Raw genomic sequence first — 23689 nt, forward strand, 5'->3', positions numbered from 1 at the left:
CAGTGGGGGCGACAGGGCCGGGGAGGGACAGCGCTGGGGCCTTTGGGCCTGGGGGGACGGTGGGGACGAGCGGGCTGGGGGCGGGGGGGGGTCTTTGGTTTGGAGGACTCTGGAAGCTTCTTACATCTTTTGGATTTTTTTCAGCGTTATTTGGCTGGAATGGTCAAAGAATTTCTTGAAATGCTTTTGTTTAGTTCTGACATTCTTCACGACATGTAGAGGAGGATTTTCTGTCCTAAGTAAGTTACACTCTTTAACTAGACAAGCTATTTGAGTATGTACTAAACAGAAGAAGTATTTAACACAAAACTGTGCAAGATGTTCTGTTGACTGTAATAGATGTTAAGAGAATTGTTTTGGGGGGTATGATGGCACAATGTCTACATTATTTTAATCTGTAACTGAAAGTGTTAGGTAAAATCAGTTAGACTTTGTCTGTTGCATTCTTCTCATAGAACCCTGGAGTTAGTCAACGTCTGTATTTGGAGATGAAGCTGGGGTATCTTCTTTTTTGCCCTGATTCAGTTTTTTAGCTCACTGATTTGTTCTTTTTTATAAATTAGAAATTTAATTGAAATCTGTATTAATTCCAGTGTACTCCCTTTTCAGCATTTGAAGCCTGGTGGAATATTGCAATGGCAGCTCAGATGACTGATAGTCATCGACGATTCTTGCAGGTCCTGATGTCTCATGGGATAATGGAAGGATCAGAGGCTAGGAAATTACACAGGCATTGCTGTGAAATCCATAAAGGTTTGTCTCTCTTTCTGAGAAAAAGTGTTGAGAATAGGATGGGAGAACACTTTTTTCTGATATAGTTTATAAGTAGTTACATTATTTTGAAAGCATACACCATCTAAAGAAATGTTAAAAATTTTAATGACATGCATGTTCTCTCTCCTTTCTTTCCTAAAAGAAAAAATAAAACAACCCAAAGGAAATTAAGGTTTAATCCAGTTAGATTTATACAGAGCAAACTCTAACTTTTTATTTTAGCAGAGACTTTTTTTTTTGGTTATGTATTTAAAATTTTATTCATTCTTGCCAAGAACAGTGTTTAAGTCTCCAGAATGTTTTTCTTCATACTTCTTTGGAAGGATTTCCTTTGGAATACAATATGAAGTATATGCTGTTATGCAATGCATCCATCTGGAGTAAATCTGTTGCCTGACTGATTACATGTTCAGTTAGGTTAGTCCTGATATATGCTATAACAAGCTGAATTTTATGGCACATAGAACAAAAATTTGGTTATATACTTTCAAATTTGTTTGAAGTTCCTGACTGAACAAAAATACTACAGAAATGTGTAATCAACTCAGTTATGATTTTTTCAGAGAGATCTACTTACTATCTGTAAGTGTGTCTCTTCACTAATTTTGAAAATGTGGTGGGCACAAACTGAAATAAACCTGAAATGAGTAATGCATTTAGCACTAATTAATTGGTAGGTTTTAGTTGTAAATTATATAGTCTGACAAAATAAAAAATTAAATCCTAATTGCTGTTTCCCAGAGAACAATGAAAATAATAAAATTCCCATATTTTTATCTTGTCCTTATTTATGAGCAAAATTAAAAAGGACAAGGAATGTGCTTAAAAAAAAAAAAAAGCCATTTGAAAGGAAATGTCCAAATGCTGTTTAAAGTAGTAATTTTAACAAATTACTGTTGAAAGTTGGATAACTCTAGAAAATATGTTGCTTAAATTACACATTAAGAGAAGTGATGTGCACTGAATATACATCTCAAGTTATTCTCTTGTACTCTAGCATTTAAGATTTAAAAAATAAAAACCCTCTTAACAGTTATATTTGAGGGATTTGGTCAGTTCATGCTGTTTATGTGAATCTGTTGAGAGCTGAACCAATAATTGCAGGAGAACTGAACTATTCAGTTTGTTACTGAAGTGGTTAGTGGTGATGATAACTTTAGCATCATCACTGCTAACATTTCTTTCCCCCTGTTAGAAGAGACTGCAGTTACTGATATGGACAATCACTTGTGAACTCAGACTTGAGAGTCCTTTCCGGAAGAGCCCACTACCTATATATTTTCCGTAGTTAAAATGTGTCAAGCAGGTTCCACAGGTTTGTTCAAACTTTGCTGAGCCAGAAGAACTTATTTCAGCACCTGTGCAAGGTCCTGACTGATAGATGGAAATTCCTGACTAGAAAAAATGACATGACAAATTCCTGACTAGAAAAAATACTGTTGCTCTTCATTGGTTTACTCCTGTATTTGTGAGAAACAAGTCACTGTGTCTTGTAAAAATAAACATGTGGTAAATGCATTTGGTAAATGGCCTAAACCAACAGCTTGGATATAACCAGTTTGTTGTGTGTTTAGTAAAAAGAATCTTAAGAGAAAAACTTTACAGCTAGATCCTGTATTGAGTATGTAGAATCAGTGAATTTTAAGATTGCAGGATGCAGCAAGAGCTGATAAAGTAACATTCATTAGAAAGAATTATTTATTAGGAAGAGGTTTTTTTTAAATAGCTCCCTTGCAATTGCTGCCTACCAAGTACTTCATATTTTGTCTGTATAGTGACAGCCAATGCGCAATGGAAAAGACTGTGAAACTACTCAGATACAGTGTGGGAGTTTTAAGTGTCACAATTTTATTAAATGCTCTACCGAGGAAGGCTGTGTGTCATGTTGGGGGACAAAGGGATGTTGAACTTGACTCATTGAATGGAACTTTTTTTTTTTTTTTTTTTTTTTTACATCTTTACATTTGTTATGAATTAAAAAAAATAGTGAGTTGACAGACCATCCTTATTAGGGCAGAGTCGCCATGATCTTGTCAGTTGTGATATTGTTAGTAACGTTTTTCTGAGGAAACATAGCCTGTCTGTACTATTTCTTGAAGAAGTTCTGTTTTTGATGTAGTTTCTTCAAATACATCTTAATAATGCTCAGTGCAATCTGAATAATAATTTTCTAGTCAGATCAAAGCTAATGTACCTAAAACAGCATAATTGAATTAATTCCTTTCCCCCGCAGATCGAAGTGTTGTATAACAAGGCTGTCACCTATCTATGATGATGGTTTCCTTAAACATAAAAGAACGAAAAAGCTTTGTCTGACAAAGTCAAGTCATACAGTAACCAGTCTGTGTAGCCTCTGAGCAAAGCGATCTGACTGTTTTCCATCTTGGTATTTGGCACGTTCTCTTGTTCTGTTTTATTTCAAAATCACAAGACTTTTGGCTAGAGACACCTTCTTATTGTTTGTGCAGCACATGTATGCTTGCTGTTAGCAGTCAAGTACCTATACTAAAATTGCACAGATCTCTGAAGGAAAAGCTCCAAACATCTATCAAAATGCATAGGACCACTAGAAAATGTGCAATTCAGTTAGGATATAAATTGCAGGATTGTTCAGCAAAGGTATTATTATTTTTACTGGAATCTGTTAAACGCATGTTTTTTTCTGTCTGCAGTGTGTTACGGCTTCTCCAGTTATGAAACATGTTATGGTAAAATCTTAAGTGCAAAGCTAAAGACATTTCACAGTGTTCCAGTGTTATGTATAGCTGAGGTACCATGACATTCTCAGCATCCTTTTTTGGGGTGGCTTTGTGTGTTGTCTTTGTGGGTGATTGCTGAGCACCTTTTTCCTGTGTTTGGACAGTTGGGGAGCTGATGGTATCTGTGCTGGATGTTGGATCCTTTCACAGGACGTTCTCTGTGGGAAGGGAATATGTGAAAAATGAATATAATCCTGTCCCCAGCCTGAAAGCAGGAAATGTAGTAGAAATAGGAGAGTTTGCAGTTATTTTTCCTGCTATCTTCCAAGCCAGCTGTAGTTCTTTAATAACTGGAGCGATGTGTTTACACCTCTAAATTGTACAACTGAAAAAATTCTGCCTCTCCCTTGGAAAACACATTTTTCTCTGTAATAGCGCTGCTTTTCCTCAGCGTATGGAGTAAATACTAAGATTCATGTGCTTTCCTCTTTATCGCTTGACAGATTCCCCAGCTCATCTATTTTTTCTTTGATTCAGTACATTTTCATCTGACAAGTATTTAAACAAATTGAAACACAGGAAATTCCATCTGAGCATAAGAAAACACTTCTTCACTGTGAGGGTGGTTGAACACTGGAATGGATTGCCCAGAAAGGTTGCAGAGTCTCCATCCTTGGAGATACTCAGAACACGTGTGGACATGTCCTGGGCAACGTGCTCTAGCTGCCCCTGCTTGAGCAGGGGTTTTAGATCCAGGTGATCTCCAGAGGTCCCTTCCAACCCCAGCTATTCTGTGATTCTGTGAAACATAAGAATATTAGGTATTTTGGTGACCAGCATTTTATTTTCCAAAGAAAAGGGCATTCACAAGCATTTTCTTTGCTACAGTCTTTAAGGCCAGAAGGGTAACAGAAAAAAACAAATGTATTTTCTTCCCATATATTTTTGATGAATCTACAGATAATATGGAGGGACAAATTCAAGTTGCATTTCAAATCAATGGCAAGATTTATTGAACACCAATATTATAAAATTCATTATAAAGTGTAACTGTTTATTGAGTTACATCAGTCATTGTGCTATCAAACTCTAATGCATTGCACTTGTGAAGGGTTGTTTAAACAAATGAATAGATTAGAGAAAACTGCGTTTTTTTCCTTCCTATTTGGATATAGGGAAGGAATGTATTTATTTAGCCATTCATTAATGGGGATTATACTATATTGGTTTTTGTCTAAGTAGATTCTGTATTTTATTTAACTGGCTAGGTAGCTAAACTCTGAAGAAAATGTCTGTGAGTGGCAACTTTAGTCTACAGTTATACCCAGTTTTTTAGGCATAATACATTTCGTGCTTGACTGTTGTAAGACCCACTAAATAAACTATCTATGAGAAAGAAGGGATTCATACAACAGGCAAGCATTTTTGTTTTACATGTGGCAAACTTATTTTTAGTATTTGTTATTCTAGGAAAAAGCCCCAGTAGCTGCTTTGATGTGTGACCTAGTGTGCTAATTATGCTAATATCTTGTTTGCAAAGTTCAGCTAGAGCTTTGGGGATTTTTTATTATCTGTGGCGGGGTTTGCAGATAATCATCTGCTTGAAGACTGTGTTTTATGTTATCAGAGAAGGGTTTGCACTGAAAAACAACAGAAAAACTTACTGTGCTGTTGTTTTGATATTTTGCTAGTGAATACTTCAGTTATTTCTCCTAGATGTTGTGGGAGAAGTGAACGCTGAGGAAATATTTTGGTGAGGACAAGGTGAGGTCTGGTGAACAGCTGTACTTTTTTTCCATCTCATCTGCATCATATTACCCATTATTAGTTTTGGAAGCCATGCTCCGGCCAGGCTTGTTAGTATACTTATGGCTTATCATAATGACACTCTACCAGGGCTCTTCTGTTTTCACCATGGATTTGTATCTACTTATCCATAGAATTTAAGGCCAGAATGCAGTAATACAACAATCTCTTTTTGTCTACCATGTAAACCAGGCCATATTTTTTACAAAATATTTTTTGCTGCACTTCAGATGACTTGTAGCTGGATTGAAACCTAAAATGTAGAGAAGCTTATCAAATCTTCGTTGAGATGTTGTGGTAATGAAGACTGACTTGATATCCCCTGGGTCCAAATTCAGTATTCACTGTGTTAAAAACAGTGACAGAAGATTGGATACCTGAGTATTAGTCTGTACTGAACCAACGTTGTAGCATAGTGCATTAGCCATCACTCAGGTAGTAGTTACGCTTTAAAACCAAAGTCTTCGCTATGAATGGTTACTGAAATTTATAGAGACATTTTCAAGAGTATCAGCATTGGTATATGGCTGAAAATCCAGCCACCCAGTTTGAATAACTGGATATTTTCCCTGCCTAAACACATTTGCAGTTTGATTGTTTTTGTTCTAGATGGTTGCGTTGCAAAACACTCTTAGAAGCAGCAACTTCTGCTTCTCAGTGATTCTCTTTTCATGGGAGGCCTGAAACATATATTGTAGATGTGTGTATATAAACAGGTATAATGTGAATGGTTCTATGTGAGTATAAAATAATGTAAAGCAGGATATACATAAAAAATTAATCACAAATGATGTAGTCTAGTCCATAGTTAAAATGTCATTCAGCTCTTTGAGGCAAGGATTGCCTGTTTTTATGTCTTCGTATAATATCTTCTGCTATTAGGAGGGAGTATTCCTGGTTGTTCCCTCTATTGTATAACAACAACAAAAATCAGAGGAAAAAAGGTTTTGCAAAACATGTCATTATGAAGTGCAACTAAGACTGTTTTGATTTTTAAAGGACTTCAGACAGGCTCTTAGATTCTCTTATGAATAGTGGTCCTCTCTCAGTTTTTCCTAGCTATAAAAAAGTTCCCAGGCAGCATTTTCAAATCTCAATAGGGAGCTTTTTATATATATAAATCTTCCTACTTAGGGAATAAGTCAAGGAAATTAAGAAATTGTTTTTCTCAAAAAACTCACTTTTCTGAATGTGTTGGTCTTCTATGAAATCAAAACTGAGCAGCAGTGACTTAAAATCAAAATAATTTGTCATGTTATTCTTCGTGGTTACTTCTAGTTTTTGCTTAATGCTGAAGTTTCTAAACTGATGAATTGCCTGTCAGAAGTTGGATAGTTATTATCTTTTAAATATGATTTGACCCTGAAAATTAACCATAAATATCAAAACCGTTTCTCAATGGCTTATATTACATCTGTAATCAGTGTCCGTGTCAAAGTAGAAGAAAAACAAGCTATTTTCGTAATACAACTTTGCGGACTAGAACTGCACTTAATCTTCTGCTAAATCTGTTTACAGAGAACATGAAAACTAAAGTGCATAGATGTGATAAATTTATGTTTAGGTTTTATATGAGTAAAGATCTTATCTCTTTTCTTTTAAAGCATTTATTCAGCTTATTTGTAGTCTTTTGCCTTAAACGTGGGAGCCCTGATTTTATAACACTCCACGTATTTTTTGAAATTTATCATGAAACTGTGGCTTCTCTAACTGACCTTAGTAACAAGATTCCTGATGTTTGCTTGTCTTTAAACAATACAGTTTAAAACAGTGCCAATTTAAAAAAATAATAATTAACCAAGATGCAAAATGAAAGTTAGTTTGCTCTGCTACCTGCTGTTTACAGTTTGCATACAGACATGTTCAGAAAATTTTCTGGTTTCTCTGAGCACCTCTACATTGTATCACAACCAGGGACCTGTTGAACTTTTCTCTGGAAAATACTTGAGGTTTAAGAGTTTGTGTAAATTAAAAAAAATTACTATGTGATCTGCTATCTATCTGTTCTTGAACTGAAATAATTTCTTTTAAAGAAAATGCTCCCAGGCAGTGTTCTATACTATAGTTCTATACTATATATAATGAGCTCTTTTTCTAATGCTGCCACATGCTATCTTTATTGAGTGTTCAGGGCTGAGGATTGTTTATTGATAGAGAGGATAAAGAACAGTAGCTAGTTCCATGATATACTTGGTTTTCAATGCTGTGCACAACTTTGTTCTGTTTGTAATTGGACCTGAAAACTGGAATAGCAATTTGCTTTGATTTTATTTGACTGAAAGCAGATTACAATAAGTACATCTGTGATTGGTATTAGTTGAGATTATACTTTTTGCCCTAGAGAAGGAAATGATTTATTTCTGTTAGAGAAATATCATTTACAGCAACTGTTAGTAAGGTTTAGTTTTTTATTTTTTAAGGTAGTACATTTTGCTGGAAAGCTATCAGAAATTAAGACTTTTGAAAAAGTTTAATATTCTGTCATGTCACAAGAAGGCCTTCCTAACTACAGTTGTTTGAAGTAGTATTGACAATCTGGGCTTTCAGATATTTTACTAAAAGAAAAAAGGCAGATAGATTCCTGTATATGTGGAGCCAGAGTATGAAGACTGTGGATACTTAGTGGATTAATATCCACATTTTAGTAACATCACGTTAGTTTGTCCTCTTTCTCATCAAATCTGTTGCAGTATATTGCTGGGTTTTAGTAGTAATATATTTGAATAAACAGTTTCTATCCAATTAGTTAATTTAGAGGTTATTCATAGTACAGCTTTGTGTACAAGAACTGTTTCATAGAGGAATCACAGAACAGTTGAGGTTGGAAGGGACCTCTGGAAATCATCTGATCCAACACCCTGCTCAAGCAGGGTCACCTAGAGCACGTTGACCAGGACCATGTCCAGGTGGCTTTTGAATATCTCCAAGGAAGGAGACTCCACAGCCTCTCTGGGCAACCTGTGCCGGTGCTCAGTCACCCTCACAGTAAAGCAGTTTTTCCTCATGTTCAGACAGAACTTCCTGTGTTTCAGGTTGTGCCCATTGCCTCTCATTCTGTTACTGGGCACCACTGAGGAGAGTCTGGCTCTGTCTTCTTTACACCCTCCCTTCAGATCCCCCCGAGCCTTCTCTTCTCCAGTCTGAACAGTCCCAGCTCTCTCAGCCTTTCCTCATATGACACATACTCCAGTCGCATAATCATTTTAGTAGCCCTTCACTGGACTCCTTCTGGTAGCTCCCTGTCTCTCTTGTATTGGGGAGCCAAGAACTGGACCTAGTACTGCAGATGTGAAAGGAAGGTAATGTGGAAGGAAGGTTATGAATCTTTGCTCATGGTGAATGGTATTCATCATTTCTCCTTCTGAATCTGGAATAGTAAAGTGTACAGACTTCTTGGATGTTACAGCCTTTAAGCACAGCTTTTGGGGTGATCCATCTCCTAATTCAATTTTTATGGAGAATTTATATCATTTTCTGATGAGTGGAGCAGCCTTTCATCTAAAATTAAAATGTTACAGCTGTTGCCCAAAAGAATATTCTTTAATCTCTTTCATGTTACCCTCTTTTAGATCTGTCATTAACATTCACTGGCCTTGATGTCTGCAGTCTCCTTCCTGCTGACAGGTGCCAGGCAGGGGAAAATTCAATTTCAGATAATTATACTTATTTTAATTTTTTCTTGCAATTTGTTGGTTTTGTCCACTTATGGAGTCTTGCATAAACCAGAATCATGAACTTTCTCGGCAGGATTATCCAGCGTCTCATGTTTTTGTGCTGTACTATACTGTAAAGTACAGAGGATTTTGGAGCCTTCAGTTGGACCTCTGCTGCTATTACATAAGTGATTGACTCTTATAACTGAGAATAGTATTCAGGTAGTGATAATTGGTAGTATTTTTTGAGAAATCAGTCACTTTCCTGTATAGCTGAGTTGTGAACTGTTATTTAATGCTGTTTTTAAGCCCTAGCATGCTGAAGTCAGTGGGAGTTTTGTCACTAGCACCATTGGAGCTGGGATTTCACCCTCTTGTTTTGGATGGAATCTCTGAGGGCTTGTGCAGCTCCTGTGCAAGCATAAGCCACAGCTACAGCACCTGCTTCTACAAAAGACTCCAAAGCCCATCTTAATTATGTCTATGATAAAACTTCTGCAAGCATTTCATTTGCTTATGGAATGCCACAAGAATATTAATGGTATTTCCACAAAGCTAGAATTTTAAGTTTTTTGGCATGTAACTTGATTGCTACATGCCAATTAGTTTGTGAAATAGAACACAAGAAACAAGGAATCTGTTGTATATAAACAAAAGAGATTAAATATGTATTTTGTATTGTGCGTAAGAATTGTTTCTGGTGGTATTTTATTTTCAACTAGACTTAGTTGAAGGCAGTTGCTGTAAGTAATGGATTACTGTGGTGAGTTCTATACAGTGAGGCAAAAAGTCTGGACTCTCTTTCTGTACACTCTGACTTTCAAGGAGGTGAACTTTTCTGAAGGTTAGTAATCAGCAGCACAAAATGTTATATGTCTGCTGCATATAATGGACCTGTTCAAATTCTGCCTGAATAACTTTGAGCTGCTTTACCCAGGCCAGGAAAAAACATTTCAGCAGATAAAACATAAAAAGGTCTGCCTAAGTTTTTCTTTTTTTTTTTTTTTCTCCCCAGTCTACTATGCACATGATAAATTGGATGATTTCATCAATACTATTAACATCCATCTGCAGCCTTTGTTTATGCAGATCCGGAAAGGAATGTCTGAAGATGACGGGAGAGTGCGTTATGCCCTAGTAAGTATGTGATGTGCTGCCATCTTATGGTTTTGGCTTCTCATGATGAGTGCATAAATCGCCACGTGGAGCAGTAATGAGTGGTCACCTGTGTCACTGATGTAAAATTAACCTTTGTGAATGATGTGCCAATAAAAGGTACATATGCCTTCTAATTGTAAACTGGGCAAAAACCATATCTGTATCTGTGCATAATAAACACAAGGTTGCTCTAAGTGCCAGCTTAGGAAGGTTGAGTTATCTATGATCCTTTGTTACAATTTATTTATTAAAACCCCCCTGCTATTTAGAGAAAACACAGAAGTGAAAGGTGTATCTGCCGGTAGGCTTCTTACTCTTAGCAGTGTCTTGTTTTGTTTCTGCTGGGTTGTTCCCCTCTTAGGCTGACAGCTGCTGTAGAAGCTCCATGTAGAACAGGGAAGTGGGAGGATAAACTGTCAACACCATAGGTGCGTGGGAATGGAATATGGCAGTAAGGACCATAGTAGTGTCTGTTTTATGTAGCATAAACATTGCTTAAGATTTAGAGATGAAGTAAGATTTTTTTTTTCACAGATTTTTCTTTCTCAAGAGGAATATTTCAGCTAGAAAACATTGAGAGCTTTCCAACATTAGTTTTCTTTTTTTCCTTAATCAACAAGCTACCTAACATAAAAGGTTTGCTAAGGAATAGCTTATATATATTTCCCTGGATGCTCTGAAATCTGAATGTCAAAGAGGGAAGGCTATACAGTGATGTGAAAAGACCATACTTGAAGTCTTCTGATGTTAACTGCTGCTTTTAACCTTTCTGGGTAATTTTGCCAATTAATTTGAGCTAATATTGAAGAGCAGTAGCATGAGCAATACAAATATGAAATATCAATAATTGTTTTTCACAATGAAATAAAAACATGCATTATAAAATATTTACCACTATTGTCTAGCACAGTGTCCTGGTGGACTATATTAGTTCTACTGTATGACTTTGCATCTTGTCTCAAAATTTGGCAATTTTTTCTATTAGCTTAATATAAACTTAAGATATGGTCTTAAATTCTTCTCCACTTGTCTACCTCCATTTGTCCCAGGTTATTGGGGGAGAGGGCAGGGGGTTGCTCAAGAGAGAGCTTGGACTGGGCAGAGCCTGCTGTGCAGAACATATGGCTGGAATGAACAGGGTCTGTAAAGAGAGAACTCGGGTATTATCTTTAAGGAACAGCCTCCTTCATGCTACTTAAAGAAATGACATTCCTGTTAATTTTAAGATGATATATTCTTTTCACTGCAATATCTTTTGTAATTTATTATGTAGAAATACAAAGGCATCATTTTGATCTCAGTATAAGTATTATTTTTATAGGTTAATCTGGCAGAAACTGAAATAACTAAAATGGCATCTGATTATACAGAAAATGAATTAGAATTGTTCAGAAAAACAGTAAGTATGTCATTTATTAGTTAGCAAATTGTATTATTTGTGAAGGTATCCTCTTAAAATGAATGGAAATTTGAAATATTTTTCAGGAACTAGTTGCCATTTCACATAAGTTTATAATTGTTAATTTTATCTCACATCATGTAGGGGAAAAAATATAAGTATATAGAAGCAATCATTCCCTATTGAAAATCAGTTGTTGTTAAACGGAAATCAGTAACAGGGGAGGGCTCCTTGGAGTGAATGACTTGGCATATCTGCTTGTAGTTAAGCAAACATCCTTCAGCAACTTTATTCTAGAGTTTTCAGCTGGAATTGCTGAATCTTGCTAAGAAAGAGCCACATTCTCACTGATTTCAGCACTCTATTAATATACAGTAGATTTTAATGCTAATAATGTAGAAGTTGGATTTGGTGATTTAAATGGAAACATTCTGTGTATTATTGTTACGGTAGCCAATTCATTCTGCGTTTTAACTAGTCAGAATGGTGCTTATCAAACAAGAAAACATAATACCTGAGCAATTTTTAAAGTTCCAAATAGATCTGTTAGGTCTAGATACCAAGACATGCAGTGTCCAATTTCATACCAACAACTAGTATTTTGAGTTGTGATTGTAGCTATGTATCTTTCATGTTTTAGTAGGTTGTTCTCATAATGCTTTGAACTTTGAGGACATAATTTGTCCAGCTGTTAGACTTTCCTGGTTTTGCACTATAGTCATTAAAATAAAAATTTTCTGTATAAACTGGAAAGAGTAGTGTATCAACTGTTCTGTCAGCAGCTGCTGAAGTCTGAGAAACTGAGAGTATCCAGAGATTTTTTTATTATTGTTGTGCTGACATGACTGTTCAGGTGCTACTGCGGAGACAACGTTGTCATGGCACATATTACTACTACCATATAAACCGCATGCTGCTCTGTGATAATGAGCAGCAGGAATGTTTCCATTGAGGGAATCTCTGAAAATTGGTAACAGTGCTACAGCCTACATGTGCTAGATAGGTTCAGCAGTACCAACGAATCCAGAGGGGACAAATTTACTCTGGTCGCTAAAGATCTTTCCTCAAAAGAAACAGATGCATCAGTCCTGAATATGCTCAAGGGTCCTTGCATGCAGCTTCATTTAGGCAACACTGTACATGTTCTTGGCAAAGATTAAAATCGACAAGGTAACTATGATTGTTTTAGATTTTGACCTGTGTTTTACATAGTTCTGGTTCAAGCCATATACTGTAGTATATACCAGAATATATATGTATGCTGGAAAAATGGTACATTACTATAAGGTGTGCCTGCCTAATTGCATGCTTTTTTAATAGTTGAAAATATTTCTTCCTGTAGATGGACCTAATCATTTTATCAGAAAATGGCTTTGCCTCTTCCACAGAGATTTTAAACTTTGCTGACCAACTGAAGACAAAGAAAATGAAGAAAAAGGAAGCAGAGCAAGTGTTGAAACTTTTTGTGGAGGATAAGTGGCTCTCTGAGGTAACGAATGTATCTTACCAAGTGTTTGTATTTTAATAGGTCCAGATATTATTTTTTCATGGATGTGATAGCTGAAATTGGAGCTATTCTTCAATGAAAGACAGCAAAAATGGTTTTGTGGGGCCTGTCCTTATTGTCACCCCAGTCACTGATTTTTTGAAGAAAAGGTAGTACATTTACAAGCAAAAAGTCCTTGGGTAGGTCTACACAGAACAACATGGCTTCAGTTTCTTGTATGTGTGCTAGTGCAGCTATCTGTGTACAGACATACAGACATCCCTTGTACTTAACAGCAGAACATACTTAAAGCTTGAATCAAGAGAGAAGCTCTTCAAGGTGATCAGTGCTGCCAGTAACATTTAGGATTTCCTGGAAAAAGCAGTGAGGTCAAACATGTTGAAAATGCCTGTACCAGCAGTGCACTTGCCACTGTGCGCATCTGGAGATCTCCTTTACTTCATGAGGCAGAAACTGAGTGGACACTGCAGCTGTTTGTTAGGATTAGTGAGACCTCAATTCCTTCTCTGCTGGATGCATCACATCATAGATCTCCAACATGCTGCTGCATGTTTCCTTACGTTGCAGTGCTTTAGCAGAGATTTTCCAAGATGCATCAAATGCCCAGATTTCTCTGAAAGCCAATAGTTTCTCTAACGTGCAAACTGAAGGGTCCCCAAACTGTCTCAGCTTAAGGAGGGCGTGCTTGCTCATCTCTACCTTCCAAGGACTACATCTCTATTAAGGGTGTGAGATCATTCTTTTGATCCTCTAAGCAAATGAGGTTCTGCCACTTAAAAAGTATTTTGGCTTTGCCTTTTGTCAGTGTTGGGATGTTTGTTTCACTATGGCAAAAAAAGTGGATGTCAAATGTTTGCTAAAGAGTGGTGAGCAAGGTCGAAAGGGACAAAAGGAACTAAAATAAATTGATTGTCTCACCAATTCTTGTTTCATTAGAGAAATGGCGAATATACGCTGCATACTCGCTGCATAATGGAGATGGAACAATACATTCTCAGCAACTACCAAGGTGTGGCAAGGAAGTGTAACATCTGTCACAGCCTTGCCATCCAGGTAACACAATTGTTTGGATTACCTTAGCAGGCTTCTGCTGATGGACTATCATGGTCATAGCTGAAGTGTGTGATACTTTCCTTTGAGGGTTAGTCAGACACTAACATTTCTGGTCTTGTAATGTGGTAAAGGTGCTCATCTATATTTAAAAAAAAAAAAATTCCCCTTTTGTCAGTGTAGATATTGTATCTTCTGTCTTTGGAAAAAAAAAAAAAACCTTGGAGAAACTAATCCAATGAGGAACATTATCACACTGCCTTGCTTTCTAAGCCCAGCAGGCTAGAAGTGAACCCTTATCCTTACACAGGCATAACAGTAAGGGTTAGCTAGCTTGATCTTTGGGCCTTGCAAATAGTAATCTTTCATGTGATACACATCCATCTTTGGTCCTGGGATTTTGGTTCAGGAATTGCTTGCATCTTGGATTTTAGAATGAACGTGTGTGTGTGTAGCACACTAAAGGATTGTGCATTGATACCTGTTAAGTTGATAGTTTAGTCTTGTACAGTAGGTGGTTACAACCTGAACTCTGATTCTCAAAACTATCAGACTCTCTTGCTCCTTGACCCTCCATCTCTTCCCAACTAACACACTTCCCTAATGTTATGTTTTCCATCCCAATCGCTCTCCTTTGTTGCAGACAAATAGCTCTGTGTTGTTGAGCTTTCAAGTGAAATTTTGCCCATCTAAGGAGGTGGTATTTCATAGTTTCCAGGAAAATGCCTCCTTTTAACTTTACTGGCATTGGTTTCTGAGTGTCTTCCAACTGTAATGTGTGAAACATTCTTTGGGATAAAGCACTGCATAGCTGTAGCCCTTTTTGACAACTTTAGGTTGAACTGAAGCATGGATTAGAAAGGTTTTTTACTAACACTTCTGATTTTAGAGCCAAGTATGTGAAACCTGTGGAATTGGAATGCATTTACCTTGTGTCGGAAAGTACTTCAAAGCTCAGACTGAACCACACTGTCCTCACTGTAATGATTTCTGGCCTCATGAGATTCCAGGTAAAAAGCAACCTATTTAAAAAAATTAAATGTAGTACTACTAAGGAACAGACTGTGATATTAAATGGCACTGCTTATGTTATTCATAACTGTGGTGAGTATACATTATTTCTGACTTTAATCGACAGTAAATCATCCTTGGGCAGCACTGAGCACTGGAACTGTCAGAAGTATGTCTTGTGGTCATTAGTAGATCCTGTGAATAGTGTTTGTAATAGTATTAAAGTTAAAAACTCCCCAAAACTCCCACAGAAACTAACACACCTCCAAAACCTAAAAGCAAAAAAAACCAACAAAAAACCTTTTGGAAATACTGAGTTCCTATGAAGAGCACAAACTCTTCAGAATTCATTTAGTCAGTGAAATTAGATGTTATGAACAGAAGCACAAGAATATATAAAGCATTTTGAGAAACTGGAGGTCGTGCCATATCATCCTTTTTGTCATTCATTAACCTTGCTTTTTTGTTTTCGTGACAGAGGTGAGTCGGATGGATTCCCAGTTGTCATCAAAAAGAGAGAGAGGAAAAGAGCTTCATTCTCAGCGTTAGATGGTGTTAAGACTTGCTTTCAGTGAAAATTTTTTTCCTGTTCTCTTGCAGAATAGCCAGACTGTAATTGTATTTATTAATAACAGTGTAATTTTAAGTGTGTTTATTTTTTTCCCAAAGTTTTTAAGAAGCTTGCAATAAAATTGTCATTGACCTTACTGTTCTCCTAAACAGTTATGTCTGCACAGCTTTCCTGGAGGCTGTCTTGCATACAGAATCACAGAATGGTTGAGGTTGGAAGGGATCCCTGGAAATCATCTAGTCCAACCCCCCTGCTCAAGCAGGGTCACCTAAAACACATTGCCCAGCACAACCCCCCCATTTTCTGAAAGGATGCTTTTTCCTTTTAAGAGTGGCTTGATAAAAAGACTATAGCGCCAAATGCCAGAGAGTTGAATGGCAATATATCTTCCCTTGGTAGAAATGAAAGGAATTCAACACTTGCTCAGGGAAAGGCAGAGTGCCAGCAGTTCAGCTGATCATTAACCAAAGTATGATTAAGTTTCAATTTATGTAATTGAACTATGGATTAGCTACAATTAATTGTAGTCCTAGTCCTTAATACTATTAATTTTTTCCACATTAGAGATTGGTATCATGCTTCATGTTAGCACTTTAATATATTGAATTCATGGGGAGCATTCTCCCCCACTGTTTATGTAACTCCAATTTTTACTGTTACTAAATCCAAACAGAAGGAAACACCAGCTTGGTTATATACATCTTTTGTTCCAAACATTGAGCCACAGTGTCTTGGCAGTGCCCATGTATAGAGCTGTTTTGGATGTACACACACATATGAGACGATCAGCTGGCAGATGCTCTTTACAAGGAGTTTATATTGGAAACATTTACAAAAATTAAGTGGCTGTAGCAACTCACTTCCATTTAGTTGTCCAGATTCTTTCACCATGCTGAAGCAGGAAGTTATTTTTTATCCAGTTCCGAACTCTGGATAGAGAACAACTTTCTCATGTTTAAAAAGAATTCTTTTCTGTAGAGTGTCAATAGCTACTTTTTCTTCTTTTTAATTGCTATTAAAATTCTAACAAGCTTTATGCATGCTTCTGACTATGACCACCAGAAACTTACAGAGAAGCTGATATCGAGAGATCGTACATAGTGCCAGTATTTAACTGGAATAAACAAAACCTGTCCAGGCATCAGAATACAAGACTGAGATGCAGCGTTTCTAAAATTGGGAAACTTAATTAAGTCAGGATCCTCCACATCAACCTATTAAAAAAAACAATGGAATGTCTTTAGTCAAATATGATTTCATAAAGTAACATTACTGATTTTAAAGTTTCAGGCAACTATTTACCTGACTAGTGTTGTGAAGAATATGGCTTTCATGTGGATATAGGTTTTCAGAATCTTGCGGTGAATATAGACGGATATATTTTCTTCCAAATACCTGTAAATATTACAATATATATTTTCCATCTGTCATTAATGTACACATTATCAGAAAAATGACTTAAGTTCAATTAACTAGCACCCAGTCTAATATACCACACTCTGGGCCGTGGCTGGCATTTAACAATAAAATACAGCTGATTACCTTAAGAATAACAATTACCAAGACAATAATAAGAAACATCACTGTCTGCTATTAATAAACAGACGCTGCCATAACACAAAATTCAAACAAATCAAACTGTACTAGAATCCAAGTACCTGCTCTATTGGTGCAGATAAGAATTTGAAATACCAGCAAATGCCTTCAAATTACTTTAAATTCAAAGTTCAAGGCACCCAATTTATATGATTATTTGAGCTCTACATAGCTAGATAGTAATTGTCAGAAGGACTGAGAACAAGGAAGTAGATTTTTCAGTGCAGTCCAGATCAGCAGGCAGAGGTACCAGCAGACAGTGAATGGTAAGCTTGCATATACTCCTTTAGCTCTTCCTTCTCTATCATTAAATTAGCTCCTTCATTGGGGTCCTAATTGGGTGACTAGAATTAATAAGGCAGGTGGACTGACTGACCTGAGCACTACACTGAATTGCAGGCAGGCAGTGCTTAGAATGAAGTGGCAGAATAAATGAGTCCTCATGGAGTCCTGCACTGATAACAGCAGAATGCCCACAGAAGGCACAGAGCAAATACTCATGCTGCTTGTGCCAGGATTCTGGATTTCTTCAAGGGCCAGGAGTAATAATATCTATTTGGGACTGTCACACTAAACAAAGAATAAATCCATACTCTGATGTAACTACATCTAAAAATATGCTGGACTGATGTTGTGCTACCAAACTATTCCTAACCAAGCTGCTCTATCTATCTTAACATCTCTTCCCATATCATAGAACAAGATTTTCTGAATCTTATCAATACCCGAGTTTTAATGCCAGATCTTTACTGTTTTTTTGTTTCAAGGACAGTGCATAAACTTATTCTAAAAGCTAAAAAAACTATGATCAGGAGAAGTATCAGTGTATTCCTGCCCTATTTTTCACTATTACTAACTTATCAGTGACAGTCACTAGTTAAATGGAACACTGATCTGACTCACTATGGCTGTCCATGTGTTTTGTAAGATACCTTTCCTACCCCAAAGGCATTATGGATATTACTTAACTGTCTAAACTAAAGAACCAAGTGTTAAGTGCTATTTTTAGTTAGGCATGGAAATAAATAGAATGTTGGTTATTGCTCAGGCAGCACATTTTCTGAATCCTTGATTTTTGTGTGTGGATTACCTGGACTAAACTGAGCTATTAATGGCTCCTTCACTTGCCTCCCTGGGTTAAGGCTTTGTAGATTACAAGGCTGAACTCATATGTTAATGGACAACAACATGCATCTCCAGATACTGGTTTCCTCATTAATGAAAATACTACAATCTCTGCAGCAAACATCACCACTGAATCCAGTAGAGATCATTCTGCTTTGTTACTTGCACTTGCCCCCTCCTGAACTCTGCAGCCACAGCTTAAACACGTGCATGCATGGAGAGTCAGAGAGAGGCAGTTTTAATTGAAAACAGAAAACTCCCAGCCCACCTGCTGTTCAGATTGCAAAGACTCCATACCATCTTTTACAGCATCTGGCAGATAGATACACTTCCATTCTTTGGGCAAGAGAATACAAGTTCTGAAGTTTCTAAGGGAAGTATCTTTTTCTGGTTCAACAATTCCCTCTATATTGGCCTTCCATCCCCCCCCAAATCCCAGCAAATTACATACTGTGTATAGTGGGATACTCCTTTTTCAGAATGCAATTACTTTGTTGGGGGGGCATGGAAGAGAAATATGATAGATTCTCAATTGCACAGCCCACTTTAGATGGCCCTGAATGAAGTCATATTTCCACGTGAAAATACAGGTTGTCACAGAAAGCAGGATTTTGTCCTCTGTTTGGGACACAGGAACTAAGGCCCATTCCCATAAACAAGCACAAGTAGAAAATACTGAATGTAATGATCCTGTTGAAAATTGAAACTGTAAGCCATATTTGTTAACGAGTCTGATGGGAGGAAGGAAAAAACTCCAGGCTCCCTCCAGTGAGCAGAAAACCTCACTGCTTAAAGATGTGTACAACTGTTGACTGCTTGGACCAAAAAATGAGTCTTTGGCCTTGTGTAGTGCTTATCTCAAAGGGCCGCAATATTTTACTGTGAATATTTTCACAGTAAAATATTTTACTATTCTGCAGTAAAAGTTCTCAAGAAGCTTATCAAAAGTATTTCACTTAGCAGCTAACTGGACTAATGATGTCACAGTGCAAATGCTTCCTCATCTGACTCTCCATGCATGCACAAACAGAAATTTTACTGGGTAACTTGAAGGTACTGCATATACCTGTCTACCCCACATCTTGCTGTTCCGAAAAGAAGATTCCTTATTAGTACTCTGGGATGGGATTCAGGTTTCTCCCAGGTCTGTTACAATTTCCTTGTACGACCTTGGAAAAGCCACTGTTTTGCAATCTCAGTTCCTCATCTGTAAGATGAGAGTAAGTGATAATCTATCTCAACGAGCACTTGGGGTCTACATTATTAAGTCAGGCATTAGGTGCAGTAGTTACAAATGCAACAGAATCACCAAATAATATTTACATATTCTCCATCCTTCAACAAGTTGTCTGCTAATCTAATATCTACATATTATAAGCATGTTTTTTAGCAATAGCATTAATAGCATGCTTAAGAAAAGTAGAGTATGGACCTGGGCTAAAAAGTTTTGCTGGGGATCCTGATGAAGAGGTGAGATAGTGCCTTCTGGGCCAAACCAAGCATTAATGGTGATGTCGTCCTCTTCCCCTTCTCCCAGGCAGCAATAGTCAGGGATACTGATATCCTGCTTCAATTCTGGGATCTATCCCGTAAAGAAATAAACATTAAAAAAGGTTATGTGCTGATTTGCACAAGATGCATAATTCATAGAACAAAATAACTGGGCTTGACACAAAGAGAACAAATGACCTGCTTGTCCAGCCAAGGCAGCGGAGAAGTAGCTGGAGTGCTGGGAATCTGCAGGAAATGTCCCCAAACTTTCTGTCCTAGCAAGCAAATCGTGTTGGAGGGAGGGAGAGGTGGGAGAAAGAAAGGGAAGGTGTTTCTTAATCTTCAGAGACTCTTTTCTTTAGTAGAAACCAGAGAAACCCAAGGAGCAAGAACTACAAAAATGAGCAGGTTTGCTGCTCATGGAAAAAGAGCAACTTATCTTTTATATGCTAAGCTTGCTTCTCCATGGGATTCCTTTATACCTCTCCCACCAAGCTAATCTCCTCTAGTTAACTGGAATGACATATCAGAACAGGGTGAATACATTACCACTGAAGACTGTTTGCTGTCCAAATCTCTTCTCTGAGTGACATATTCTTTGGGGAAATGCTGCTTTCCAGGTGATATCCATATAAGTAAATGCTACACTGTACTGAAACAGTGCTAAAACCGAATGCCTTCACTCCTGGAAGGATTTTGTTTCTACTCCTTTCAGCAAAGTGGAGTGAAATCATCCCTGTTCCTTCAAGTTGTGGGAAAAGCAAATATAAATAAATACTGTGAATTCCCCCCATATGACCCTCCATCTAGTAGAGTTGGCATCCTCAAAATGACTTGTGATGACTTGTGCTGCAAAGGGAACAAATGACTTCAAAAAGATAAAAACATTCACTCAGTTTTACCTGATCAAAAAGCTGGTGCTGAGCAAGGTATCCTACACTGTTCTGAAATTACAGCAGAGAAAGAAAAAAAAACGCATAGTGACACATAGGGTAAGGCTTCTCAGTCATGCTTATGGAATTTATTTATAGGTAAGATCAATTTCCAATTTGCTATTTCAAAGTACTAGAATTGCCTCAACAGTTGACTACTATAAAGGGCTTTCTGGAATAATAACTTACATTTATACCAAAATTGCAAGAGTGTAGATATATCCTCACAATTAACAAATTATCTAGCTTAAGTTACTGGAAGGAACCTAGCTGTAATACTATAGAGTCTGGCAGTTATTCTCTTATCACTCCTGTGACAAGGCTCTGCAGTATTATAGCTAGACCCACTGCCAGCAAGCAGACTATTTCACCTTCACTCACTATAAATATCTCCATACTCTAGTCTAGCTGTACCACACACCAACCCACAATGACACATGGTTCTACCTGCCAGTAGACTAAGGAGCAGAAAAGGAGGGCTTCTGATCCTCAGCTGTCAAAGTAAAAGGACATTCAATAGCTAATCAATTGTTTAATTTTTTACTGGGTGGGATGTCAATTTGGATCTAGATCCTAGATCTCACTAAGCAGTTTAATAACTCAGAGGAACAGTACTGCTGGCTGAGGAGCTGAATTAAAACCCTTATGTTAAATTGGACGCCACCATCCAGGCTTCTGCTGCAGATGGTATCTATTTATCAAATTCCAGCTGCTGTACATTTGATTATATATAAGATCAAAGCTAGTTATTATTGCAATAACTATTTGTGGCTTCGGATCTTGAAAATATGTCAAATCTTTTAATTCAGAGTCATGTCTATAGTGTGCCCCCTCCACTAAGTTCACTTCTAAGCACCTATTTTCTAATAAGCTCCAACTAGGCAGAAATTCTCTGTTCCAGTAGCACATTGCTGTATTTAGAGATGAAACAACATGAGAGTAACAGACCTCATTCACAATATACTGGCTGATGAAGTCATTGACAGTCATGAGCTTCTGAGACCATTCCTCATCTGTATATCGGGAACCCAATTCTACAGGAACTGTGCGGCACCCCGCAACTTGACAAAAATAGTCCACACTGAAATACAGAAAGTTCCATTACCCTTTTATACTGTTCTTTGAGTAGGAAATCCATCTTTCAGAGTAATAAATGCTACCATCGTGATTTCTTCCCTCTAAAACCAACCAGCCGGAGAGACAAAGGGTAGCAGAAAAAGATGCAAGGTGCAAGGAAACAAGCAGTCAAGTTCGTATATATTTTATGCCACAAAATGTTTTCTTTCTTTTTTTAAAATGTGTGGCCTATTTTAAAGTCTTGTTGAATATTTTCCTTACTTAACCATCATTTCCTTATGAGCTAAGGAGATCTAAGCAGCTAGTTTCTCTTGACCAGCTACAGCTTATCTTTTTGCTGCCTTATACCAAGTTTGCTAAATAAAATACTGTATCTTTTTATCATGAATGCTAGATCAAAACTTTGTCAGTGCCAATAATATCCACTCTTGCTACAGTCGGAGGATTTTCTTCAAAGGCTGATATAGGTCTCTCCATTGACAATGACCTTAGCTAATTTAAGTAGCTCATCTTTTTAAGTGTCTGAAGTTAGGCAGTGGAGTACCTTGCCTGAAAGGAGAATAAAAGACCTATGAAATAACAAATGCACTCAATTAATGTAGATTCTACCCTTGGCTGTGGAATATAAGCAATTCCTTTAACTATGCTTTTTTGAGTTTTGTCCCCCCTTTTCAGAAGGGTCATAAGCTTTATGCCACAAATATTTGATTCTCAATATTGGAACCATTAGCTCCACTGCTTATGATAAGCTGCACAATGTTATTACTCACTTCTGAATGCAGGTATCTGAAACTCAGCACTCACTAGCACCATTAAACAAACATCAATACTTGTACTTGTGAATGAAAAAGTCAATCATGATTATTCATGCAGCTCCAAAATCCACTTCCCATTACACCATTTATCAGCAAGTTCTGATATATAAAAATCACTGACTTATGTCTGATTGAGACTAATCCACTTAAAACATGAGCAAATTCACTGGAATACTTAGCAATATATGCTCACCTGTTTTCAGCTAAGCAAAACAAAGCATCAGGGATTTGCTGGAGTGCTCTCCTGCTTCAGACCCTGAAAAGGCTGGATTCCAGTAGTCTCTTCCAGTACCTGATTTCACTAACATAATTGCATTACAGTGTAATATTCTAAACTGATTTGATGCATTTGACTCCTATCATTTGTAGGGAAACATGTAAAAAGTAAAGAAAATACTGCATCACAAAGATGCTCCTAACAAAAAATGATTCCTGATGGCACTTGTCTCCTATGAAGTTCTCTATTACTGCACTGATACCTGACACACAAAACAACCCTTGTCCTTAGTCGGACAAGGAATGAAGCACTAGTTCCTCACCTCCACTTTGTCATACATGGCCAGTGGTCAATAATCCCTTCCAAGACAACTGGTTTTTGTGGAATTAAATAGTTGTCTCTGAAATGCTCCAGTGAAGGGCAGTGAAGATGTGGGACTGCGTCTTCTGGCTGTATAACAGGAGTTGGAGGGGGATCAACCCGGACCCTCTGTAAGAGAAACGTCTTTGTGAAACAGCTGCTAACGAAGTTCTCTGCTGTCTCCTCAGCCTGGCCCATGACACCCGGCACGGGGACGCGCTGCTGCCTGTGCCGAGTCCTACAATCCCTGAGGGGCCCTGGGACCCCCAGGTGGCCAGGCCCGAGGGGACCCGAGGGGGCCCGGCCGGCTTCCTGGCCCCCGGGGGGGGACAAAGGGGGACCCCCAGGAGGCCTGGCCTAGTCCCTGGGCCTGAGGGGGGCACGGCAGGGAACCCCCAGGAGGCCGGTCCGGTCCCCCAGGCCCTGCGGGGACAACGGAGGGCCCCGG

The 23689-nt window shown here is 37.7% G+C and overlaps 2 protein-coding genes across 2 annotated transcripts; one reads left to right on the forward strand and one right to left on the reverse strand.

The window, feature by feature from the left end:
- Positions 1-118: 118 nt before the first annotated feature.
- Positions 119-15777, forward strand: NSMCE1 (NSE1 homolog, SMC5-SMC6 complex component). The gene is made up of 8 exons (XM_026085600.1): positions 119-239; positions 610-753; positions 9948-10069; positions 11412-11489; positions 12832-12978; positions 13933-14049; positions 14936-15056; positions 15536-15777. Exons 2-8 carry the CDS (start codon positions 636-638, stop codon positions 15604-15606), a joined length of 774 nt encoding a protein of 257 aa, XP_025941385.1. The 5' UTR covers positions 119-239; positions 610-635; the 3' UTR covers positions 15607-15777.
- A 424-nt stretch (positions 15778-16201) lies between these two features.
- On the reverse strand, positions 16202-23465 carry KDM8 (lysine demethylase 8). Its single transcript, XM_026085584.1, has 6 exons — positions 23204-23465; positions 21721-21853; positions 20743-20784; positions 19782-19931; positions 16931-17023; positions 16202-16842 (listed from the first exon to the last, which is right to left on the reverse strand). The coding sequence occupies exons 1-6, from the start codon at positions 23437-23439 to the stop codon at positions 16678-16680; spliced, it is 819 nt and encodes a 272-aa protein (XP_025941369.1). The 5' UTR covers positions 23440-23465; the 3' UTR covers positions 16202-16677.
- Between the last annotated feature and the right edge of the window lie 224 nt (positions 23466-23689).

This window comes from Apteryx rowi, unplaced genomic scaffold, assembly GCF_003343035.1.
Source record: "Apteryx rowi isolate R43461 unplaced genomic scaffold, aptRow1 scaffold_119, whole genome shotgun sequence".
NCBI lineage: Eukaryota > Metazoa > Chordata > Aves > Apterygiformes > Apterygidae > Apteryx > Apteryx rowi.